At 36.0% G+C, this 20,407-nt stretch overlaps 1 protein-coding gene across 5 annotated transcripts in view; it reads left to right on the top strand.

Annotated features, from left to right (window-relative positions):
* Positions 1-1,369: 1,369 nt before the first annotated feature.
* The window catches only part of LOC148998822 (uncharacterized), a 35,107-nt gene continuing 16,069 nt past the window's right edge, over positions 1,370-20,407 (top strand). Inside the window, exons 1-13 of one of the 5 annotated variants that reach the window (XM_089141691.1) lie at positions 1,370-1,444; positions 1,541-1,650; positions 1,998-2,218; positions 8,236-8,453; positions 12,101-12,206; positions 12,336-12,437; positions 12,605-12,664; positions 12,823-12,901; positions 13,979-14,126; positions 17,714-17,837; positions 18,090-18,270; positions 18,793-18,821; positions 19,286-19,434. In XM_089141691.1, coding sequence (XP_088997817.1) covers positions 2,045-2,218; positions 8,236-8,453; positions 12,101-12,206; positions 12,336-12,437; positions 12,605-12,664; positions 12,823-12,901; positions 13,979-14,126; positions 17,714-17,837; positions 18,090-18,270; positions 18,793-18,821; positions 19,286-19,434 — 1,370 coding nt within the window. In that variant the 5' untranslated portion in view covers positions 1,370-1,444; positions 1,541-1,650; positions 1,998-2,044. Of the gene's footprint in view, positions 1,445-1,540; positions 1,651-1,678; positions 1,755-1,994; positions 2,219-8,235; positions 8,454-12,100; positions 12,207-12,335; positions 12,438-12,604; positions 12,665-12,822; positions 12,902-13,978; positions 14,127-17,713; positions 17,838-18,089; positions 18,271-18,792; positions 18,822-19,285; positions 19,435-20,407 lie in introns of those variants that run through there. The other 4 variants (XM_089141692.1, XM_089141694.1, XM_089141693.1 and 1 more) reach the window with 4 other exon arrangements.

The following is a 20,407-nucleotide window of genomic DNA, read 5'->3' as shown; positions in this document are numbered from 1 at the left end:
AAAAAAAAAATTTTTTTTTTTTTTTTTTTTTTTGTAACAAAGGCACTTTATATATGGGAAAATAGGAAAATTGGGGAAATTGGGGATGGGATATTACATATGCTTTTTTGCTGGATTGAACCTAGGGTAGATCTGGGGTTCTCAACTACTCCATTATCCTTCCATTTGAAAAAAGTGATTTTTTTTTTGTACAAAGGCGCTTTTTATATAGGGATAGGGATATTACATATGCCGCCGTAAGAACCCTTGACTTCTCCATTGAGAAGCGGCTCCTAACCATCCTACTATTCCTCTGTTGGCGAAAAAAGTGATATTTTTATGTAAACCCTTGAGTTTTTAATCTGAACCGTTAACAGGATGTGGTCAAATCTCGATCGTCGGCTGCTGTCTATAAGAGCAGCTGCAAATAAAAATCCCTCTTACCAAAGAAAATTTTGGTTTGCATTTGATTTTTTAGGGTTGAAGTCATGTGTATTTTTTTTTAATACTAATGCTTTAATTTACCTATATCTTGTCGGGAAAAAAATCATTATCAACAATTTACTTTTTATTTCAAATATGTGTGGACCCCCACAAAATATATGTGGGCATGTTTTTTAATATAATAAAATAATTCATAGGTGGGACCCCCAATTAGTCTTATAAGGACACAAAATATGTGTGACGAAAAAGCATTGGTGCTTTTCTAATCTAGACTTCCATTCTTCACCTTTCCTTATGTTGAATTACCCGGGGTTCCCGCCCCATACATGGATCATTGTACCAATAATTTCAAAACTGATGGTACAAAATTAGGCCTCATTAAACGCATAACATATAGGATTGATTAAACATGAAATTTGACTAGTACCCAGCTATGTGTCTTTTTATAAAGTGATGTTGGTGGAAATTTATCTGAAATGGATCATCCATTTTCTTGTAGATGTGTGCTATGTGTGTCCTAATTACATCACATCAAATCGTTAAAATCCATTTGTAAATCACATAAAGGTTTTGATGTGATTTACAAATAGATTTCAACCATTTGATGTAATGTTAGAATACATGGCACACATCTACAAGAAAATATTGGTTCGCTTTCTTGTCAAAAATGGACCTGGTATTGGTCCGATGTTGGTGGGTTTGTTGAGATGAGTTTTGATCGATCTAAACGTAACCTTAGTCTGTGGCTATTAATACATCTACGTCTCTTCCCGCTGACAAAAACAGAAAGCCATTACTCGCACCGTCCACAGTCACGCATATTTACCAATCACCTCAATTTACTTATAAAAACCACCTATTTAATATTTTTCTAAAGACAGAATCGTAATGTAAAAACCCTAAATGGAAAATTATAAAACCCCGTATCGTTAGAGAACCGTTCTTACTCCTAACCATATAAATATCAAATTACAGCAGACAGCAGAAAACGAAAGGTTTCATTGGAAAGCTCGAGAAAAAGGTATTCCTGTCTTCTCTGATGTCTCTGTTCTTCTGCTCTTTCTTTATATCATTCTCTCTTTCTTGATTGTTGAGAATCGACCAATCGGTAATGTAGGAATCTGAATTGGAGTGGCACCTTCGTTATCCTCGGCTGCTAATTGGATTTTGAAAGTTGTAGTGGTGTTAAAGATATTCAGATCTGTTGCAAACTGCTCTTGAGTTTAGGTATTCTCCATTCTCCAAAGTGTTTGCTGTTCTTTTTTGGCAAATGTGATAGTCTTACCATCGATTTTTAGTTTTCCAGACTTGCAAACTGCTCTTGAGTTTAGGTATTCTCCATTCTCCCAAGTGTTTGCTGTTCTCTATTGATAAATGTGATAGTCTTACCATCGATTTTTAGTTTTTTAGGCTTGTGTAAGAGCAAGAACGTCTTCTATAATTTTGTCAATTTTAATTCGGAATGCGAAGTTCTCGATTGAGCGCATTTCTGTTTTTTTTCTGTTAAAGTTGCTTCTGTCTGAAATCTCTGAATCTCTGGTGTTGATTTCGAGATTATGGATTTAATGAAGCAGGAAAGAAGATATTCTGCTTTAGACTGAAGCTAACCAATTAAGTGAAGATGAGAGTGGCAGTGATCGGAGCAGGGATTAGTGGACTGATCTCTGCGTACGAACTTGCGAAAGCAGGAGTGAAGGTGGTGTTGTATGAGAAGGAGGATTACTTGGGAGGCCATGCCAGAACCGTCACCGTCGAAGGCGTCGATTTGGATCTCGGCTTCATGGTCTTCAACCGCGTAAGTTCTTCTTCTCCTCTCTCTCGGTCTTGCGCTTTTAGATTTTGTTTCATTGAAGATTTCGAATGGCTCACATTGCATCGAAAGTCGCAAAAGGATAATGTTCGCGCCAAACACCACTGCAACTGTTTTCTGGAAAAACAAAAAGAACTGTAAAGTTCCGAGGTAGCTGAGTACCGCTGTCAAACGTCAACTCGGAAATTTAACCTAATATAATTGGAATGGTAAAATTCGAAATCGCTGTCATAATTCAAAACTGAACCAAATATCATTGAAATGATATTATTCGAAATCTATTTATCAGAAGAATTTAATTTTGAGCAAAATAAAATTGAAATGGTAATATTCGAATCTGAAACAGCTTAACTTCTCATTTTTTTCTTTTATTAATAACTTATATTAATAAGTAGGGACTATTACATATAGAGTTAAAGGGTGTCAATTACGATTATCGGAACCGTTTTTAACCGTACAGAACCGCACCGTCTAAAACCCCAATGTCTTGTGCACCGCTTCAAAATCCGGTGCGGTACATACCGAACCAATTTCTTCGGTATTGTTCCGTTTTAGGTACTCATTCCGTACGTACCGAAACCATACCGAATTGGTACCATACCAAATTAAGGGATATAAGTTGTAATTTTACAATTAAAACACTTTACCTTTACCATATCCCTAATTCTCTATTTCAATTTTTTGTTTCATCATTTACTTATCTTCTTAGATTTACTTGTTTTGTCTTTATTAATTAGATTTACTTGCTTTATCTATGTTAATTTCAAATTATATCGATTGGTTGATCACATTGGTTGATCACAATTTCATTAGTATCTTAATGAACTAATAACAAAAGTGGCATAAGTTCATTCGTACCAAAATTGTACTGCACTTGATACAATGTTTAAACCGTTTTCCCGTACCGATTTAATACCGAAACCGAAACCGTACCATATCGTTTAAATTCTGTACGGTTCTGCTTTTCGGTATTCAAAGTTGGTACCGTACCGAAACCGTACCGATTGACACCCTTAATTAGAGTTTGTTGGTATTGATGCTTTTTTTAATACTGAAAAATGAAATGCCACCGGATGGGTGCGAACCCAAGACCTCCCCATGGGAGTTTGAGCTTTTAACAGCTCAACTAACCCACCATTGGCATATATAGAGTTTGAATATGTGATTCTGAGGAGATGTGCTCCCATAAAGCTTCTAGACCACAAAATACCAGGGGGGGCACTGGTGTGGGTCCCGTTGATAATATTTTATGTTTTCTATCGAAGGTGATGATTCAGACTTTTACATATATCACTTGAAGAGTTGAATTTATTATTATTTTTTTTTTGGTAAAAAGAGTTGAATTTATGACCTCTTCACTAGGAGGTACAATTCATTATTGATAGAGCAATCCTTCTACCGTTGAATGTTTCCACTATATCAATATGTACCAATGTATATTACAGAGGTATAAAAATTCATCCTTTTAAAGAAGATCTAAGGATAAATTTATTCGTACCCCAATCATTTCTGATGGCTAAATTTGGTTTGTTTACTAAAAAAACAAAGAAGTATAAGATTACACAATTTGCACGTATTGTAGATTCACAAAGGAGTTGGGGGCTAAAGGGTAAACAAATGTTTTCTCTTTACACCTCTCCACTACATATTGCGAAGGGGATGTCCATTTATGGTCCATCTTGTTAGTACTTAGAAGGGATCCTCCTTCTAGATATGTGGTAAAAAGATGTTATCGATACACAATCTTCTACATATTTGAATACCTTCTCAGGAGGTTTCCTCCTTATCAGAGACTTCTTTGGGTGGTTTGTAGGTCATGTGAAATGTTAGTGTTTTAATGCTAGAGTTTTTAAATGCAACTCTATATGTGATTGTAACCCTTTAGTCATGCTCTCATTAAGAGTATAGCCCTTCCCTTCACATGCATGGCAGACCTAAAGAACCTCTTTCTAGAGAATTCTTTGTTATTACAAACTTCTTTGGTGGTGTTTTAATGCAACTCTATGTGATTGTAACCCTTTAGTTTCTTTCTCATTAAGAGTTCGCCCCTTCCCTTCGCGTGCATGGCAGATCTAAGGAGCCCCTTCCTAATGATTATTTTCTTATTAGAGACTTCTTTGGTGGTTAGTTGTAGACTTGTAGGTCATAGGTGCATGTAGGTGTCTAGAGTGTTTTAGGGTTTGGCCTTTCCCTTCAATCGGACTCACTCACATGGCAGTTATCCCTATATGTCCTCCCAAACCTTAACTAATCAAATTTTAGAATATTTTCTTGTAGAGGTTGAGGATGGTGCTCCTCATATTTTCTATCATTCATTTAAAAGGGGACTCACTTCAAACAAGTGATAATATGAACAAGTGAACCCCCTCTTAAATATATACTGAAGGCCTCTTAAGTATGTACTGAAGGGGGTGTAAGGGAAGCTAAGTGTTCTACGCATCTATCCTTAGAGTAAAGGATGCCAACTTAGTTCATCATGGAAAAAAAAATATCAAGTTCATGGCATTTTTGTAAATACAATTAATTTTAATGTTAGTTTGACTCTCATACGATGGTTGGTATCTAATCCATAGTCTACTACATTATGCTTGGTTACCTTGATATGAAAATAATGCAATACGCAAACCTGTTTTTACAAGTTTGGACCTAGCAAAGCTATGTAGTTCAATACATTTGAGATATAGCAAACAGATCCATCTTACATGAAATTCACTTGACTCGAATAATGAAAAAGGAACATAGCATTATTAGTTGAGGAAAAACCTAGATGTGTGTTTGTAAGATATATATTGTCATTTCTTTTCTTCTTATGTAAGGATACCAATTTTTAAAGAGTAAATTACATATATATTCTTAGGTTTATAAATTATTATATTTATATTCTCTTAGGGCCTGTTTGGTTACATGAGTCTGGAGATTTCAAATATCTAGAGATTTCAAATCTATGGAGTTATAATTTATAAAATTAGATGTTTGGTTGTGGAATGAAATCTATGGATTCATCCTAAAAAACCATTTGATCGACGTGATTTTTGTGAATGTGCAAATGTATAGCCTTTTTGAAATCTCTGGATTTCACCCCTTACCCATAAATCTACAGATTCACGTTTTTAGTGTAAAAAGTTGAATCTCTAGATTTCATGAATCTAGAGATTTATACAACCAAACGGGTATAATTCTCAGATTCATGAATCTAGAGATTTGAAATCTTTGGATTCATGTAACCAAACAGGCCCTTAAGTTTTATCTATACAAATATCTCCATAGGTCTAACATTCTTAGTTTTAAATAGAAAGACATATTTGTCCGTTAATTTTAAATAGAAAAACATATTTTTTCTTGGGTAAAGCAAAAAAAACTTAGTAAGTAGTTAACTTACATAATGCCACTTTTTAAATTCAAAATTTTTAATTAAATCTAATGCAGAGTAAAGGAGATTGACATGGGAATTTTTTTTCTTCCTAATGGTATGGGTATATTTGTCATAATAAAAGAAACGTATAGATTAGATATGACATATAATTTGAAATATTACAGGTATAAATGTAATAGAAAAATTCAAAGAATATAAATTTTATAATCTACACGTCTAAGGGGTGTATATGTAATTTATTTTAAATTATATTATCTAATCTCTCTTCTTTATTTTCGGGCTTATTTGGTTACATGAGTCCAAAGATTTGAAATACCTGGATTCACAAATGAGAGATTTATACCCGGTTGATTGTGTGAATCTCTGGATGCATGAAATCTAGAGATTCATACAAATTTATGGGTATAAGATGAAATCTTCACTACTAAAAAAAGTGTTCAACATTTGAATCATGACACCATAAATTTTTTTTTTTTTTATGATGAATCTATAAATTTCATGTTAAAGACTCAGGCTAACCAAACAATTAATTTTATGAACCACGACTCTATAAATTTGAAATCTCTAGATTTTTGAAATCTTCATAGTCAAGTAACGAAACATGCCTTAAACTATTATATAATTTATAATTATATTATCTAATCTCTCTTCTTCATTTAATCTATTATATAATTATACAAGCTTTCCAAGTCAACTTATCATCAGATAAGAAGACGTACAGTTCTATAGGAAACAGTGATTGTGGGACGACGTCTGTTACAATATTTTGAGTTCATATATGGCCTCGTCTTTGGAAGTTAAAAATTCATTATTTAATGAAATTGGAGATACCATGGGTACTGCCATACGGTGATTCATCAAATAATTTTTGTCAGAATTCATTAAATAATTGATACCATCGTTGTCCTAATATCATTAGGTGATAAATGGGGAATTGATATCTATTAAATTCTATTTTTCGTTGGACGAATTCTATTAAATTCTAATTTATTATTGGTACAGTTAGCATGCCCGGATTATCAGGATTTGACTAGAAAAAATATTTTTTCTTATATGAAAAATCATTAATGTTTTCAATCAAAACCATAAACATTAGACGAGAGAAAAATATTATAGGAAATTTAATATCAATTTACATTTTTTGGGTACAATCAATAAAAATTGTTTGGAGAAATAAACTACTTGAACTAGCAGATTGAAAAAAATTTTGAGACATCTGGATATATAACATCCACTATCTATGAAACTTTAGAATTATAATTTAAAAGTAAGTTCTGATTTATTTGAATATAAACTAAATTTTAAAGAAATTATAAGAAAATAGAAAGAATCTTTGACCCTAATAAATATCTACATAACACTTGGTTCAATTGATAAGATGTTGCCAAAAGACCAGTTATTTGACAAAAATATTGAAAAATATGAATATTTGTACTATCAAAATTATCTAATAATGTCTACCATAAATAATAATTAATTAAAAACCTTATCTATAAGGATAGAGCCTAGTGCTACAGAACTCTTCGAATCCCACTTCTCTGTTATCCTCTTTCTGTTCCACGATATAAGTTCATGCATAGAGGATAAATTATGGCTTGAATAAACCAACTTAAGTCTCTTGATTCTCATTCGAAAAAAGAAAAAAAAAATTTCGTAGTAATGATGAAATTTTTTATTATTTTTTAAAAAGTAAGAACAATTTTCTATTTACCAAGGAACTTTTATTTCCCATATCGAAAGATGTAAATAAAAATGATTTCAGAATATAAAATGACCTTTATTTGAGCCTGAATCTTTTTGAACTGTTTACGTGCATTTGAAGGGTAACGCTCCTTCACCAAAAACAAAGAAAAGATTAACCCTTGAAGTCAAAATCAAACAAATTGTATAGAATACAGATTAACCTATTGTGTTCATACCCAGGCCTAAACCACCAACATGTGGAATGGGCCTTGTCATCTCAACGCATCCGATGTTTGTAAGAGTTGTTCCCCTGGATTTTGTCATAGATTGCCGAGTTCCCCTGGGATGGGCCTTTATAGAGGAGCCCTTGATTTGTTTGACATGATTGGTTAGGTGACTTGTGTTTATCTTTTATTTTTCGCATGATTAAACTTTAAATCACTTTTATTTTATGAACTTTCATATTGCAAGACTATTCGATTTACATGTACTTTAAGATGGGGGTGGTGGTGGTGTCAAGAGAATTTCACCAGTCCAAATTACTGTATTAATTTTTTGTTCCATCAATTGCGTTTTACATGTTCTGCCAACCTACTATTCTGACAACTTTTTTCACAAACTTGTTTTCTTAATAATAAAATTACAGGCATTTTAACAAACACCTATCAACTATTCTTCAAGATCATTTTAGTTATATTATCTTGGTTATTGAGAATCCGATTATACACCACTAGTCAACCAATTGAGAATAAAATTGTCTATTATCATAGAGCCCAACAAATTTTTTTTCACCTATAGAGAAAAATGTTATTGATAGAACGAAATTTAAGTAAATGTTAAAAAGAATGGCCTCAAAGTGGAAATGATGAAACAAAAAATAATTGGAAAGTAGAGATTTGTTATTTGGAATTACTAAAATAGGTAATTGCTTGGGTTTGATGGATAGGTAACATATCCAAATATGATGGAGTTCTTCGAGAGTCTTGGAGTAGAGATGGAAGTTTCGGATATGTCATTCGCAGTGAGCTTAGACAAGGGTCAAGGTTGCGAATGGGGAAGCCGAAATGGGTTATCTAGCTTGTTTGCGCAGAAATCTAATGCATTCAGTCCTTTCTTCTGGAAAATGCTTCGGGAAATATTTAAGTTCAAGACTGATGTTCTCCAGTAAGTTCTTCTAACTTGACCTAATTCTAATTTAATTCTAATCGGTCCAACTTGAGCTAGCTTTTTATCTACTTTTGGTTTAAAGCTTCAAATAGCTATTGGTCTTTCTTTCTTCTTTTTTTCTTTTTCTTTTTTTTTATTTCTTTTTTTTTTTTTTTTTTTTTTTGATACAACAATAGCTATGGGTCTTGTTATGTCGAAAATACTTTTTCCTTTTCTTGCTAATCGCGTTGAAAATAATTCACATGCAAGAAATTAGTTCTTCTCCATCCAGACAAGCCATCCCCATCTTTCCACCCTCATTGTTGAGTTGACACAGCCTTATCTTTGCACCATGTGCAAGCCATTTGTGAGATGGGGGATGGGAGGACGGGCACTGCCTGGGTGGAGAGAATCTGGACTACACATACAAATTGTAAATTCCAAAAAAGTGAATGCCTATGAGAACATAACATCAAGAAAAAGAGAAAAGAAAAACATCATATTAGATGAACAATACGTTATACATGATACCCCCTCATGCATCGAGAAGTTAAGTAATTAAACTAAGATCGGGAAGGGTCGGCCCTGGCTGGCCTTAGGGCCTAAATCAAAATCCATGCAACCTATATCAGGGCCAATTTATTTGTAACCAAAACCAAGCCCTTCAATTGAAAATTAGGTTCAGGACAAGTTAGGGCGGGTTCTATTGACAACCACCCCACGACCCCAAGGTGGCTCTCCCTGCTGTCGATCCGTTTTAGCAAAGCCACGTCGAGTCCCGGCACCCTGTAACCTTTTGTTCTCTCTTCCCGCCTTTTCCTGGGTAGCTCTCGCCTCTCAACGGTGTGGTTCTTGCTTCTTGATCCAACGTCATATTCCCACAGTATTGATGATTTATTACTGGATACAAAAGAATGGTCGATCACGGTTCTGTGGGCTTTGTGCAATCTGAAGTAGTCTCAATCTCTGGAGTGTGTGAAGCTTGAGAATATGAACATCGACTTGAATGTCTAAGGTTGAAGGGAGGTATCCTCGGACAAGCTAAATTGAGCTGATTTTTCCGTTTATTAAAGAGTGCTCAAATTCAATTTTTATGGATATGTTACGGAGATGTTTCGTTTATTGCAGTTGAGTTATTTGCGTCTAACATGTTTAATTGGAACTGGGAAACCTAGTTTGCTTCCGCCCTTTTCTCAACAAGGTGACTTGCCCAGATGAGTTTTTCTGTGCCTAACCCATCAGAGGCTTTTCATGCTATGGCTGTCTGTAAATATGTTAACGAAGATGTTCTTTTTATTGCAGTTGAGTTATTTGCGTACAGCTTTTGTCAAACTAAGATTTATGGGGACATTTATGTGAAATACGGCAGAATAGAAGTTGCAACTTTTAGGATTAGAGCGATCAATCACACACAATCAAATAGAAAATAAAGAAAGAAAAGGATACACGGATTTTACCTGGTTCACCTGCGTCCAGCATTAGATTTTTCACTATATTCAATGTTCTGTTACAAAAGAATATATATAAATGCCAACAGCTGGTCTAGTGGTTGAAACCAACACCTCTTAGTGAAGAGGTCCCAATCCCCCGGCTTAATAAAGCCCCTTTGTACCAAAAAGAAAAAAGAGAATATATATAAATGCTTAGAAACCCTAAGCCACGGCTATTGGCCCAAGTCCAAACTGTAAAGAAACTCCGAGTCCCACATAAAAATGGACCCTCTACAGGCTATGGGGGCATTGCCCCCATACCCCCGCTTGGGCGGCCTCCCCGGACCCCCCGCTTGCTCACTAGGGAACGGGACCCCGTGTCCATCTGTAACACAATGTGAAGCATGAGCCATACTCAACAGCAATCAAGGTTTATGTTTGATAAGGGATTGCCTTAAAGGTGGTTTTCTTGGACTACCATTTTTGCACAGTAATGGAAACCGGGACATTTCGACTACCATGGACATGAAAAAAAAATAAGAGCACAGACATTTGGACTAGGCCTAGAAGCTCTTCTCTCCTGGAATACAATGAGGAGCTGGTGGTTTGGGGATGTGGAACATATGGAGACATATAGCAGCCTATTTTTTTGTATGCCTGGGAGGAATACAGTGTTATGGACCATAATAATTGGTGATCATTCAAAGGACTGTGAATGGCAAGTGCAAGTTTGCTATTAAATGACATGGTTGAGAGAGAAACTGTATCATAAATGGCCATTATTCTTGCCAAATTCAGAAACGACAACCAACTGAGGCTGTTAAACTTTTCCATTATATGCTGGCTGCTGTATGATATCACCATTTTGGTTTTGATCTCTGCTGATGCTGCTCTACTGGGAACTGTTTATTTCTGTGTGTGGATGGAAGACTAAGTGAAGGTGGGTTTGTGTCTGATGGTATCCATATTTGCAATGCTGCTATGAACATGTAAGTGCTATGTAGAAGCGTTGAAGAAAGCTATTGCTATAGTCTATTGACTCTATTCTGAATAGGATGCACAGGAAGGATGTGGCATCCTACAATTATGTGATAACAAGATTTTGCAAGTCTATGATGATTGGATCATAGTCTCAAGCAAACTGTATCACCTTCACTGGTATCTCGACTGCTTGTTCCAGTAAAGGATTGGTGGATGAGGTCTTAGCTAATCCATTTGATGCTCATGCTAGGTTACATTGAACCTACAGTGGAGCACTGTGAGTGCTCCATTGACTTCCTTTGTCATGCTGGCCTCCTTGAAGATACTACCTGATTATTAGCATTGCCCATCAGGCCTCAGCCTAGCGTGGACTTGGCATGTTGCATGAAGGAAATCTAGGGTTGGCAGAAGTTGTTGCATTTTGACTGCTTGAGATTGAGCCTGCGAACACAGGAATTCAAAGCTCTTATTGCAGTCATGTATGTAGAGAGGAACAAAAACTTAGTCTTATCCCAACTCTATGGGATTTGATAGAGTTGTGAAGGGAAAAGTGAGTACTAAAAGCATCATGAAACAGTTCAGCCAAGATATGTAAGTCTTTTTGACTTCAGCTGGTGGTTTAGAGCTCAAGATCAATGCGGCAATTATCACATTGCTAGAAATCAAATCAGTGGAATTTCTTAATCCAGCTAGTATGGGGATCACCTTTGGAATAAGATAGTTTCTGTTATGCAAACAAACTATATGATTTAGAATCTGATATTTCGTTGATAACAATGGCCAAGATTTTGGTAATTTCTCCACATTTTCTGTCGGGAAATCTTAGGTGGCTATTAGGGATTTCTTATGTTGAGCTAAAATGTTTTCATTTCTTTCCTTAACAAAATCAAAGAAATCCTGTAGTTGGTGCTCACTTCTAGAGGTAAATTTGAAAAAAATTGAGGAGACTGCAAGATGAGAATAACAGGTTTCAAGCCACATTCACATAGTAAATTGACAATGCTCCATTGAGGATTTAGTTACATGACAATTAAAGTGTAACATGATTTTTCATCAACATCTGAAGTTTATCAGAAATTCTGGCAGTAATTATCCAACTAATTGGCTTTGATTGGCCTGTCACTCATGTCCGTTTTCTGATTTATGACTTAATCCTGTAAGATGAATCCCAATTTTTCAGCAGAGTGAAGATGAACTGCACGTCTTTCCTATGTTACAACCTCTTTGACTTAGAGAGAATAAACTGATGTGTAGGTACCTCGAAGAGCTTGAGAACAACCCTGATCTTGATCGCAATGAAACCTTGGGACATTTCATCAAATCACGTGGCTATTCTGATCTATTTCAGAAGGCTTATCTGGTGAGATCTCTGATGGCTTTTGATCTCTTACCCCTTAATAGCTCTTTTTTTTGGTAATTTGTACTTCCAAGTGCGTATTTCCTTTTTTCGACCAATATACAATTATGTCACTGGTGTCTAATTTTGCAGGTGCCAATATGTGCTTCAGTCTGGTCCTGCCCTTCAGAAGGAGTGATGACCTTTTCAGCTTTCTCTGTTCTTTCATTCTGCCGGAATCATCATCTTCTTCAGGTAAATTCCTTAAGTTTACCAGTTTTCTTGAGTCTTGTCATTTTTCCTTAATGCTCAAAACTTATTTTCAACTGTCACCAGAGGTTTCCTATATAAATGTTTTTTTTTCGTCCAAACTATGTAAATGTTTGAAACATGTAGTAAATTTACTCTGGTTTATGCTGCAGCTTTTTGGCCGTCCACAATGGTTAACTGTCAGATTGCGTTCACATACTTATGTCAACAAGGTTCTTCTTTTATATCCATTTGCATTTAAAAAAAAAATCCCTAAATTATTTATCTTACTACATGTTTTAGTTTTTTCTGCCACTATGCCTATATCTTTTAGTCAGCTAAATCATTCATCATAAACTTGTAATTAACATGGGGAAAACAAAATTCACAGGTTCAAGAAGAGCTGGGGAGTAAAGGTTGTCAAATTAGAACAGGATGTGCAGTGCAGTCAATTTCAACTTATGATGGGGGTAAGAAGGTTCTTCCATGGCTGAATACTCAATGTACTATCCAGAAATCATGAGATCTCATTTTATCGCTCTAGGCCTCATTGATTTTAGAGGGGAAGGTAAGGGAATTACGGGGAAGATGTGACCCACGTTGATGGTGTTTTTGGGGTTGCAAATGTTGAGGTAAAATTACCTTTCCCATTAGAGTATCCAATTAGTGGGACTTTGGATAGGATAATGGTGAGATTTTTGGGTTGGGATTTTGATGTGGTACAATCAGCATTTTCCCACCCCACCTAACTCTCCTCAGAACAAATGGAGCCTTATAAAGTTTGTCTTATTGGAAATTATCTTAGACCTGTGCATGAAAAGCTGGTTCTTGCTTTATACATTATAAGGGTCTTTCACAAATTTCAAGATAGACAGGGAGAATCCTCACCTTTGTTGATGTTAACCTTTCCTTTGATTTAGTAGTTATTGAGTCAGTTATTGCACACGTGCATCTTGAAGCATGGATATATTGGTATGGAAAGGATGCTGTTCCATATTCAATCTTGCAGACTCTTTAACTTGCTGAGACTCCATTTGATCCAAGTTTTTACACCAGAAAATTTATGATATGTGATGTTTGAGAGAACATGTCATGTTTTATGTGTTAATTTATGCTTACATCTGAATGCAGAGCTGCTTGAGGCTTCATTTTGAACTTTTCTTTTCTGGGGGTGGGGGAAGCAGAAGTAGGATGGTTTTTTAAGCAGAGTAGCATGAGGAGACCAATGGCAGACTTCTTTTCCTTTTTCTTTAGAATTTGTGTAGCAGTAAAAGAAAAATGAAATGTAGCTTTTGCATGAATGATTTTAAACCTGTGATGATAGGTTTATCTTATCTGGTACTGAAGCCAATACAATTCTGCACCTGAAGATTTTTAAGAAATGAGCTTCTGCTGGTGAAATTAATTTTTAAAAATTCTCAATATTTTTTTATTGGTGTTACCACTACAATGTTAGAAGGAATAATATTCTCAGTTATGTTTGAATTTTATTTTATGACATAACACTGTTAATCACAATCATAAAACGTTTGCTGCTAAATTTGCAGGTTGCACTGTATTAGATGTAGACGGCTTACAAGAGACATATGATGGGTGTGTAATAGCCACACACGCACCAGATGCTTTAAGTGTATTGGGTGAACAAGCATCATACGAGGAAATTAGAGTGCTTGGTGCTTTTCAATATGTTTATAGGTGCTGCCTTCTTAGCCTATGCATTTTGTAGCTTTGTAATAATCTTTGGAAGTTGTCAAGATCTTCCGCCTCCTTGGAGTTATAAATGAAATAGATATTATAGGACACACTAAGTCATATCAGCTTTATGGGTCAGGTAGAAGACAACTTGTCCTTGTGACATTAGCTATGTATTTCAGTTTGCACATGGAAGTAGGTTTTATGGTATACTTTCTTTCTGGATAGACCAGTAACAAGTGATAACCAGTGCACATGGGAATTTTTAAATTCAGGTCTAGCAACAGTAAATACTTTGAACGGTTCTCAGTTTTGCAGAAAACTTCACAATCAGTAAAATAAAATGTAGGAAATCAAGTTAGGGGAGGAAGATAATAGGGTAGTCTCTCTTCAGAGTCGAGTCTCTTACCTACCTCTCTCACAAAAGGCATCTCACCGTACTCTCTCGCAGTGCAAGGTACAACTGGTATGTTCTCACCCCCCCCTCCTTTTTTTCTTCTCTCTTCAATCAAGTTTGTGTACATGACTGTAACACCCTACAAACTTGTATAGAAAAGGAAAAAACATGCTCAGACACTCGTAAAGTGGCAGCAGAAGCAGAGGCATAATGAAAAGAAAGGAATAAGAAGAATAACAGAGGAGGCAGAAGAAGATGATTTTTATTTTCTGGTAAAATGAGCATCATTCATTAAGAACTGAAAGGAAATACAGAGTTAACTACATGTTAGCAAGAGATCTGAATGCATACATCCAACATCCCAGGGTGGAATTTGACCAATCTGTCATGCATGTGATAGAGAGGGTCTTTCAGGCCAAGGTATGGGCAAGCCCAGGGTCCCTAGAAAGAGGGCTGTATCCACAGCACATAAAGGGTTTGACCAAATTTGAACCCCACAGATTACAAGTACAAAGTGAAATAACCATGTCTAACAAAAGCAAGGATCTGCCGACCAAAATGTTGCCAAACAAAACCCACACCGGTTTCCAGAACTTTCTCTGCATATCAGAGCGATTGGCCACTGCTACATGGTTCAATATCTTCCCCAAATAGACGACATCCTTCTTGGATGCCGAAGAAGAAGATGATTTGCAGAAAACCTTGGAGGCTTTCGTAAGCTTGTTACCCACCCAAGGAGAACACGATTTATTTATATAGATCTAATATTGATCAGAGTTACAATAGGAAACAAAAGTAAAATATAAAAACACAATATTACCAGGAGACTACCAGCGTTAAGTCGAGTTTGTTCTTTTGGACAATTCTACCATTTAAATTGAAAAACCTTACTCCTTAACCATCAAGGTAACATAAACTGATGGGGATACTAAAATAATGAAATAAACTGACTAAAAAACAAAACAACAACAACAACAAGCCTCGTCCCAACTAAATGGGGTCGACTACATGGATTCTTGCCCTCCAATCAGTTCTATTCGAGGCCATGCTAGATACAAGGCCTAAGCTATACATATCCTTTCTCACCACTTCTCCTAAGGTTATCTTAGGTCTACCCCTAGCTCTTCTAGTTCCTTCAATATGGATTATATCACTTCTCTGTATAGGGGCATTTATGGGTCTCCGTTGAACGTGGCCGTGCCACCTCAAACGACTTTCTCAAAGCTTATCACTTATGGGAGCAACTCCCAAAACAACTCTAATATGATCATTTCTTATCTTATCCATCCTAGTTTTGCCCCTCATCCATCTTAGCATCCTCATTTCTGCTACATTGAGTTTATCTATATGATTCTTTTTAATAGCAACACTCTGCACTGTACATCATAGTTGGTCGAACAACGGTCCTATAAAAATTTCCCTTAAGCTTTAATGGAATACGCTGATCACATAAGATCCCGGACGCATCTCTCCACTTCATCCACCCTATTTTAATTCTTTGGGAACCCTCATCCTCTAAATCACCTCTTTTACTTATGATTGATCCTAGGTACCTAAAACAATCACTCTGAGAAATCTCTTTATCTTCAAGTATCACCAACTCATCAACTGCTTGATCATGACTAAAGGTACAAACTTCATATTTTGTCTTTGATCTACTAAGTTTAAAACCTTTTGATTCCAAAGCTACTCTCCATGATTCTAATTTGGTATTAATCCCCACTTGGATCTCATCAATCAACACAATATCATCCACAAAAAGCATACACCAGGGGACCTCATCTTGAATTTCTTTGGTTAATTCATTCATTACTAGTGCAAATAGATATGGGCTTAAAGTTGACCCTACTCAAAAACAGAATCCTAAGTAATTAATGAAGAAGATCCAGTTTTCCACTTGCTACTTGTATGTTAGGCCCATTGCAAAGTAAACCCACAAGATCGAAGGACCAACACCTACATAACACAGTCCTAATAAAATAAACCCTCTAGGTGAACTATCTGCGCCAGGGGATCAAGTGACATTATTATGTTTGATAAACTAAAGATTTATAGTAGTAATGAGTACTATTCTAGTGAAATAGGAGTGGAAAAGAAAAGGTTAAATTGATGTGTAAGGTAGGCAACATTTTCATTCTTCTTGTTTCTTTGTAGCCTTAACCGCTACACTGTCCAACTTTCATTATCTTTACTCAGTCTTGCGTAATCCATAGGAAAAGTAGCCCTAGGTTGTTTGACATAGCTTGGACAGCTGGAATCTCCAGCTTTCATTGTCTTTAACAGTTTGTTTGACTAATCTATTGGGAAAGTAACCTTAACTTTTAGGTGGTGTGATGTATGTCTTCTGTCATGAAAGATTTCCCTTTCTGCTCTGGTGTCTGCTTTTGCATCTACACATATTCATTGGAGAGGTTAAGAATCAAGTCGGCGATCTCATGGGAAAAAACATATCTTACATAGCGGAAACATCTATGTCGTGGGTTTTTGTTGTACCTAGAGTTCGAATTGTTCAACCGTGAAATAGATAAGTTGACTCAGCTGATATGAATCTGCGAGTTGTCCTCTTTGTAGCAATAATACACGACTTCCAATTGAAATTGCAAGTTAATAATCCAATGTCATTGCAAAAGTGCATACTTGGTGCACGAGCTTCCTCCACTGCAGGGTCTGGGGAGGGGCAATAATGCCCACAGCCTTACCATCCCACTTCTCACAGAGCTGGTTCCTAAACCCAGATGCCACTGCAGTTGCCAAAAAATGCAAACAACTTAGTAAGCAATGCATGCAGGTATGAAGTAGGGACATTAAAGGCTTCAGATATGATCTTGTATCCGAACTCCATAACATAGAAGCATGTTAGGAAAAGAAATTTATCTGGCAGCTTTTATGCAAAAATTATGAATATTTCTGCTTGGGGATCTGACATGACATCTGGATAAGTGAGAAATCGCTAAAAGAGAGAGGTGGAGGGGGTGGCATGTCCAGCAACTCATTACCACAAGCTTTATCTTTTCCTTTCTTCTTGAAGTTAGTCATTGCAATTGTTTAGTCCCTAAGCAGCTTTTAGGATGATTGCCAACTGTGCCTTCTTAACAATTTTATTTGAGTGTGCTCCCTTGTTTTGGTGTTTCAATTTATAAATGCATTCTTTCTAGTAAGTTTAAACTGGTTGAATGATGTCCTATATTGGCAGTGATATTTTCCTTCACCGTGACAAAACCTTAATGCCTCAAAGCCCAGCAGCATGGAGTGCATGGAATTTTCTTGGAACTATACACAACAAAGTATGTTTGACATATTGGCTTAATGTGCTCCAGGTATGGATCATACTTTTCCAATGGGTGCTTGTAACTGGTAAATTCATTCGTAAAGCATATAGGATTTGGTATTTGGGTTTTTATATCAATAACATAATCATTATATGATGTTCTTACTAGCTGGTAGACACTGGCATAGTAAATGATAATGATTGCAATTAAGTTTCAGATTTTAATTACCTCAAAATAGCTTGAAACTCTTCCCTGTAGTTGTATTTTTCTAATTATTTCATCAAATCCATGAACTTGCAGAACATTGGCGAAGCTGATTTGCCGTTTCTTGTGACTCTCAATCCACCCCATACACCAGAACACACCATGCTTAAATGGACAACAAGCCATCCTCTCCCATCCGTTGCTGCATCAAAAGCTTTGCTCGAGCTTGATAGAATCCAAGGGAAGAGAGGCATATGGTTCTGTGGCGCATATCAGGGTGGGCATTGGTTTATCTCGATGTCTGTATATACTACAGTGATTAGGGTTAAAATGGAAGTTGAGTTAGCATAAGTTTATAGAAATGGTATTGGTAGAAGGAACTAAAAATTCTTAACATTGCCTCTTTTAAGGCTGCTAGCTGTAAAATTGGAGCTTTGCCAGAAGTAAATGTAGCCTAAGATGGAAGTTTTTTGGGAAATATTGAATTAACATAGCAAAATTATCTAAAGCTGCAGGAAAATATGTCCAGCACTTTGGAGCTAGTCTTTATGGCTTTAAATACTAGCATGATTGATAATCTGTGTTCAAAAGTGGAATGTCAAAGCAACTGAAGTATGACAACGCCACTGAACCAAGTTATTATATTGCTGTCTTTTGCTTGACACCTCTTCTTTTTGAGTGTCAAAATAAGAAAACTAAAGCCTTAGCATAAAAGAGTGTAGCATTATTTTTGCTATGCATATTTTCTTGTCTTAGAAACTTAGAGATATTTATTTTACTATGGTTCCTTCTTATGCAGGCTATGGATTCCACGAGGACGGGCTGAAGGTAAGGATTGGAATCTTTCTGTATTGTCTCACGGTGATGGTTTAATTCTTAAATATAAACTAAGTTTACTTCCATCTTGTAGCCAAGGAGAATGTTCTCTGCGGGGGAATTGTGCAATGGGGGGTGGATAACTGTCCTGGCCCCATGAAAAGAGGTAATGGTCGCCCTATTGGTGCTGCACTTGCATTTCAGTTGGCCCCTCCCATGCGCACAGGAGCCACTTCCCCCTACAGAGAACTCTTGCCCTTCAGTTAATGAACTGTTTTAAAACTTTAATTTAATAAATTGTTCATCATGATTTGTGGAAGGAAAAAAAAGGTGGAAACTTTTTTCTTTGGTTTAACTCATTTTTGGGTATGGCTAGTATGTACCATTTTCTTGGTTTCTTTAATCTCTGTGTCTTTCATTTGATTAGAACTTGTCAGTTCATTCATGCACTACTCATGAGTGTAAATCTCTTGCAGGCTGGCTTGGTTGTTGCACATAATATTATTGGAAAGAAATTTGCTCTTCTAAAAAACCCAAAACATATGGTACCTTCTCTGGCAGAAACAGGAGCTCGCCTTTTTGTAACTAGGTTCCTTATGCGTTTTATATCAACGGGATGTTTGACGTGAGTTCACACCTTAAAAATTGAATATACCAACTCATTTCATAGATTCTTGCTTGTAATAGTCAGATAGCCCCACCTACCACCCCAACCCTGAAAATGTTTGATGTGTATCTTTTGCTGGAATTCCTCAAGAAATTGTTCAAGTCTATTACAATTGAACTCCTTGGACTATTGAGACTAGGAGAAAACTATGTACTGTTTTGAATTGCTCTCATATGGTGAAATAAATAATAAAACGCCAATCATCATGTGTGTCATCTCATGGTAGGTGCTGCTTTTTTGTGGTAATAGTATCATGTAATGAAAATGCAATTCAAAATTATTATGTTTGCAAAAATGGGTTGGTCAAAGTTAAATAGCAAAAAAAAAGTTGTTGGTGAAAAAAAAGAAGAGCTAATAACTTGGATAAAAGATGGGAACAACTTGAATATGTGCTTCTGTTCAATGCAAGATTCTCACTAGAATACTTGAAACCATGTGCCCCATCTCAAATTCTGACTGTAGAATTCTCCAAATAATCAGGTACATTGGCTGGTGCAAGTTATTATAAGAAATGTTTGTATAAAGCAACTAAAGCTGGCAATCCATTCATAACTTGCTCATCATTCTTTTGTTTACATATATCAATGTCCTTTTGGCCTTTCTTAATTCGTGTGGAACATAAGCTTACAGACCAATCCAGTATCCTGGCGTCTTTATTGTTTATTTAGTGCATCAGCCATCCCATAAAATCTTCTAGTCTGTTATTGAGACAATGTCTATGATCCTTTGCTTGCTCACTTTCTCATTTCTACTCTTTCTAAAACCATGTGGACATTTTAATTTATTTTTTCTATTGTTAGCCTAATATTATGTTCTTGGATCATTTGCATGAAATATGATTAATGTACTTTTGGATAAATATACTAATCTACAGAGTATTGAAACAGCCTCCCAACAAAAAATGTTGGGGGTAAGACTGTGTAGGAAAACT

Source organism: Hakea prostrata, unplaced genomic scaffold (assembly GCF_041222555.1).
Source record: "Hakea prostrata isolate BN-2017 unplaced genomic scaffold, UWA_Hpros_2 contig_123, whole genome shotgun sequence".
NCBI classification, from domain to species: Eukaryota; Viridiplantae; Streptophyta; class Magnoliopsida; order Proteales; family Proteaceae; genus Hakea; species Hakea prostrata.
Note: the sequence above shows the minus strand (reverse complement) of the source record. Positions and strands in the feature narration are given on the sequence as shown.